Source organism: Octopus bimaculoides, chromosome 13 (genome assembly GCF_046866305.1).
Source record: "Octopus bimaculoides isolate indiv1 chromosome 13, ASM4686630v1, whole genome shotgun sequence".
Lineage (NCBI taxonomy): Eukaryota > Metazoa > Mollusca > Cephalopoda > Octopoda > Octopodidae > Octopus > Octopus bimaculoides.
The window spans coordinates 53,391,098-53,396,979 of NC_142940.1; the positions used below are offsets into that span (position 1 = coordinate 53,391,098).

The following is a 5,882-nucleotide window of genomic DNA, read 5'->3' on the forward strand; positions in this document are numbered from 1 at the left end:
ATATATATATATATATATATATATATATATATATACATATATATATATATATATATATATATATATATATATATATATATATATATACATATATATATATACATATATATATATATATATATATATATATATATACACATATATATATATATATATATATATATATACATATATATATATGTGTGTGTGTGTGTGTGTGTGTGTGTGTGTGTGTGTGTGTGTGTGTGTGTGTGTGTGTACTTGTGCATACACACTGCAACACAAAGGGGCCACCCGACTGAGGAACAAACTCACTCACTCACATCTTACCTCCATCTCCGTCTCCTCTACCGCTGTTACAATGGCTTCCGTCTTTCCATAATAACAGATACATCCTTCCTTTGGACATATGCTTCATTTCCAAAATCCTGCACTAAAAACTCCACCCAGAATTCACTAATCAGAACTGTCATCCGCTGAAACCATATCCTTGCCTCTGTTTGTTTATTTTAGCGGTATCGTCCGTTAAAAGTCCCAGATAAACGTTAATTCTATTGACTTTTTCGTCAACGATTATATCTTCAAGAGTGGAAACAATTGAGTCATGATATCCTTGACTGTTTTCTTTCAAAAGTGTGTTCGTCATAACAATATATATTATACATACATGCATACGTACGTACATACATACATACGTACGTACGTACATATCATACATGCATACATATGTATGTGAGTACTTACATATATACCTACCTACCTACCTACATACATACATACATACATACATACATGCATACATAAATACGTACGTACTCACATACATGCATACATACGTACGTACATATATTCATACACACATACATGCAAAAATACATACATACACATATATGTATACATACATACATAAATGAGTACATTCATACTCATACATATACATAGACACAATATATGTATATTTACACATATATTTACACACATATACATATAAACATGCGTACACACGCGCGCGCGCGTGCGCACACACTCACACACACACACACATGGTTCCGGGTTCAGTTCCACTGCGTGGCACATTGGGAAAGTGTCTTTTACTATAGACTCGGGCTGGCCAAAACCTTTTCAGTGGATTTGGTAGACGGAAACTGAAAGAAGCCCGTCGTATGCAAATCACGCACTAATTTTTTTTTTTTTTTTGGCATAATATTATGAATTTCCGTGTGTAGAATAGAAATTTGCACAAATTTTCTGAAAATTCCAAAAACGTCAAAAGGTCATGAGGGGTTATATGGTGTGCCTAAAGCAGAATTCCGCTGATATTTCATTTGTTTACAGTTGGCAACACCTTCAGTCACGCACAAAATGACAACTGGGTATAAATTGTCAAACTTTAAACCTCTGTAACTTTTGCAAAAAGTTTTCTTTAAAAAAGTGAATTAGTACGGAAACCATGTTGGTTGGGGTTCAGCAGATTGTTGTCTTCGAGGAAGTGGGTTATTCGCGATCTCATCCCTCCTCTCAAATACTTTAATGATATGAGAGGTGAGTGAAATCGGACGGTAGTTCACTGCAAGAGATTTGTCTCCCTTTTTGAAGACTGGAACGACAGACTGGGAAAGAAAATGATCGGGAATGTAGCCTGCATCAAGTGAGTTTCTCCGGAGTTCAGCAAGATGGGGTGCAATTTGATATCGACCCATTTTCAGGACAGTGGCCGGGAATTTATCGGGACCTACTGCCGGGTTGTGCTTGACGTTATTTATTTCTGTTAGGATATCAGGAGCACCAAAAGTAATGTCAACTATGGTTAGTTGAGAGTTTACATCATTGATACTAGCCAGATCAACCGCATTAGCGCTACTGAAAACAGAGCAGTATTGTCTCTGCAGTATCTCGCACATGGATTTTGCATCATCATGCAGGGTGTTGTTCTCATCAACCAAAGGACCAACAGTGGAAACAGCGTCTTTGTGTCTTTTTGCAAATGAAAAGACCACTTTGGGATTAAGTTTTATTTTCTCAATGGCCCAACTCTTCTCAGCTGCTCTTTGTTTGTTAATGATGGTAATCATGCTTTTTTGGAGGTTGTGTGTTTTTTTTTATTCGAATGATGCAATGACAGTTGAATGGGTGCGTTGCTGCTGGCTGTATTTAAGTTGGTTGATTTTCTTGTTCTTTTTATTTTTCTGATAATTGCTTTTCTATTTCTAGGGATTCTGCACTTAGGTTTGTATACTGATCCTAATGGAGTATGTTTTGCACATATATTTGTTACAATATCTACAAATCTCTGTCATGATGTGTTTATGTTGGGGGGGGGTGCGTACGAGAAGGCCCAATCAACGTGTGAAAGATCAAGATTGATCGCATCCCAGTCTACGTATGTACACACACATATGCACACATACATACACACACAGACAGACAGACAGACAGACAGACAGATAGATAGATAGATAGATAGATAGATAGATAGATAGATAGATAGATAGATAGATAGATAAATAGATAGATAGATAGATGTGCTATAACACGCATAATGATTGATGTTGTAACATACCATCACATACGTATATGTAATGCTATTCTTTATTTTTGAGATAATACCATCTCTACCAAACAAGAGATGATTATGTGTGTGTATGTGTATTTGTGTTCGTGTGCGTGTGTATCTGCGTTTGTGTATGTGTGCATTGTGTGTGTGTGTGTGTGTGTGTGTGTGTGTGTGTGTGTGTGTGTGTGTGTGTGTGTGTGTGTGTGTGTGTGTGTGTGTGTGTGTGTGTAGTAAAACTATATAATATTTTAAAATGCATAAATGATTTTTAAAAGAACATTTGAAACAATACAATATAATTAATTCACGTGCTGGAAACTTTTGTAAGTTTTTGGCCTTTTATTTGGAAATATAATAATCGCGAAGTTATTTCAAGACCTTATCATTGTGGGTCGCTGCGATGATACAGCATATATACAGATATATAGATGTGTGTGTGTTCAAATGACATTAAATAAAAAAAAAAACTATGTAGGTGTGTTTATGTATACAAAATAAAATAAGCCGTGCCAACGCAGACCAACACAAGTATCTTGGAGGCTGTTTGATTGTATTTGAAATATATATGTATGTGTATGTTTGTGTAAGAATGTGCGTGCGTGTGCATGTGTTAATTGAATGTAAACATTCAGAATTGTATAATTCTATGTCTCATGGCCGTTAGTACAGTTGTTTTTCAGAAAACTGAAGTACAAACGCAGTAAACTTAGCCGCTACTCGCAAGCGATTATGACCTGGTAGCTTGTATCATGCTTCCTCTAATTGTTTTAGATGTCGAACAGACAGAACACCGCCATCACTCTCTGCTCCAGCGAAACATCTAAGACGTGAAAACATCATAGACGTGACAGTTGGGAAGAGAGAGAGAGAGAGACAGACAAATACAGAGAGAGTGAGAGAGGAGGAAAGATGCACCAGTAGTCCGCTGGTATTCATTTTTAAATGTGTTAACTAGAGCAAGGTGAAATAATGGGTCTTGCTCTAGGACACAACACACCGCCCAATCTTGGAACCAAACCTTCGACCATATAATCTTGAACGAAACACCCCAACCACTAGGCTACACTCCTTGAATATAAGCTATGACATATTACGAATCATAACAATTACGTATTAATACAAAATTTCTGGGCAATAAATTGCCATCTTACACTAAATCAAGTGTCATCTCACAGTAATTTACGCAAAAGTTTGGCTTCAAATTTTGGCACAAGGCCAGTAATTTCGGGGGAGGGGGTTAAGTCGATTACATTGCTACCCCCCACCCCCCGTACTTGACTGGCACTTATTTTATTGACCCTGAAAGGATGAAAGGCAAAGTCGACCGCTCAGCGGAATTTGAACTCACAACGTAGGGATGGACGAAATGCTGGTAAGTATTTTCTCCCGGCGTGCTAACGATTCTGCCAACTCTACGCCTTTCTTAAACAAAATAGTACCTCCTATGTAAACACACCAGTCCACAACTTAGACATCTTGAACAACGAAGAAATCTCTACGTGTTACTCGACCTGCAAGAAATAATTGATATTTCTTCCTCAAATCCCATCTTAACATCTTCAAAAAAATATAATAAAATAAAAAGGGATACATTAGACGAGGTGATCTTCGAAACACAAAATGGCGGGATTGTTACGATCTGAATGCATTTCATCGTGTGTCTATTTCAGGCATGAACAACATTATTCGAGAAATGGGTCGCATGAAACACGGCTCATCACCCTGAGTAGGACTGAAAAGAAACTGTGAATGTTTAATGCACCGAAAGGTCAGAAAAGTAGTGCAAGGCATTGAAATAATAGAAAAGAATGAACAATGTTAAGGACAATTGAAAAATATTTAAAATATTGTAACAGTTTAAACAAAAATTAAAACTATCTGTAAAGGACTGTAATTGCTAAAAATAAATGAGGAATTTCGAATAGAAATGAAATACAAAGGACAAAGATTAAACGTGGAAGAAATAAACTATGTGACGAAATAGAAAATGGAGGGAAAAAACAACTGAAAGACAGAGGAACGGATTGAAATAAACCGAACTACTTCCGTAATAAAAATAACTGAAAATAACTGAGCGGGCTCATAAGGACTGCGTGAGAGTAAAATTTCTTAACCGCACAGCTATGTGTGTGTGTGTGTGTGTGTGTGTGTGTGTGTGTGTGTGTGTGTGTGTGTGTGTGTGTGTGTGTGTGTGTGTGTGTGTGCATGTGTTTGTGTGTCTGTGTTTGTCCCCCAACATCGCTTGACAACCGATGCTGGTGTGTTTACGTCCCCGTAACTTAGCGGTTTGGCAAAAGTGACCGATAGAATAAGTACTAGGCTTACAAAGAAAGAATAAGTCCTGGTGTCGATTTCTTCGACTAAAGGTAGTGCTCCAGCATGACCGCAGTCAAATGACTGAAACAAGTAAAAGAGTATGTACAAAATGTCTGCAGTATATTACAAGATAAAAATGTGATGATGCTTAGGAAAGAATGGCTGAGTTTTATTAACGGAGTCAATAAGTACAAATTTTTCGAGCTGGTGCCTTTTGCTCTACTGGAGAAGTGGTACCAGATATGGTTAACAGACATCTCTCTAAAGCTCACCGTATTTAAGCACATACTGACAAACTAAGTCACTTGACCTTTCGTAAATTATACTATTGAGAAAATATAATCAACACCTAGGCACGGAATAATATTCTAAGCCATTCGTAAACAGTGTCGACATGTCTAGAATTGTCAAAGTAACGTTGTCAGCTGTGTTACCTTCATCTTTCGATGTCGAAATTAATTCCGATCGTGAACTTAAAGACACAGTTGTTTTTCCACATAGTTGTTTGTCAAGATCTTTAGGCCTATCAGCTTATCCTGTCATCACGCAGTGTCATGAACACATTTGGTGCGGATAGTGCATTTATGCTTGTAAGTCAGTTTACTTTCTACGTTTGCTAAATGCAATACTGCGAATGAAGGTCAGAATGGGGAACCCATTGTTACACCGTAAGGCTGAATGTGAAAGTGGGACAGAATCTACTCAATACATGTAATATAGATGAAATATATATAATATATATGTAGCAGAGTATTCGCTTGAAGCTACTGACAAACTCTGTCGCTACTCAGAGTTTCAGACGAAGAAAAAGATGATCTTGCAATAAAGTAAACTCCCCTAAATGCAGCCAAAATGTCAGGTAGCGGTGCTAAACCGAGAGGGTTAAGTGTACTTTCTGTATAGGTTATGGTGAGATTTGCGGAGAAAATACCGCAAGGTATTCGGTTCACCCTTCCTACAGTTCTGCCAATCCTTCCCCATGGATTGGTACTTTTTTATCGACCTCCAAAGGATGCAAAATAAAGTTGACCTC

The 5,882-nt window shown here is 37.3% G+C and overlaps 1 protein-coding gene across 1 annotated transcript; it reads right to left on the bottom strand.

Annotated features, from left to right (window-relative positions):
* Window positions 1–1,415: 1,415 nt before the first annotated feature.
* On the bottom strand, window positions 1,416–2,051 carry LOC149132913 (uncharacterized). The gene has a single exon (XM_089361316.1). The coding sequence runs from the start codon at window positions 2,049–2,051 to the stop codon at window positions 1,416–1,418; it is 636 nt and encodes a 211-aa protein (XP_089217442.1).
* Between the last annotated feature and the right edge of the window lie 3,831 nt (window positions 2,052–5,882).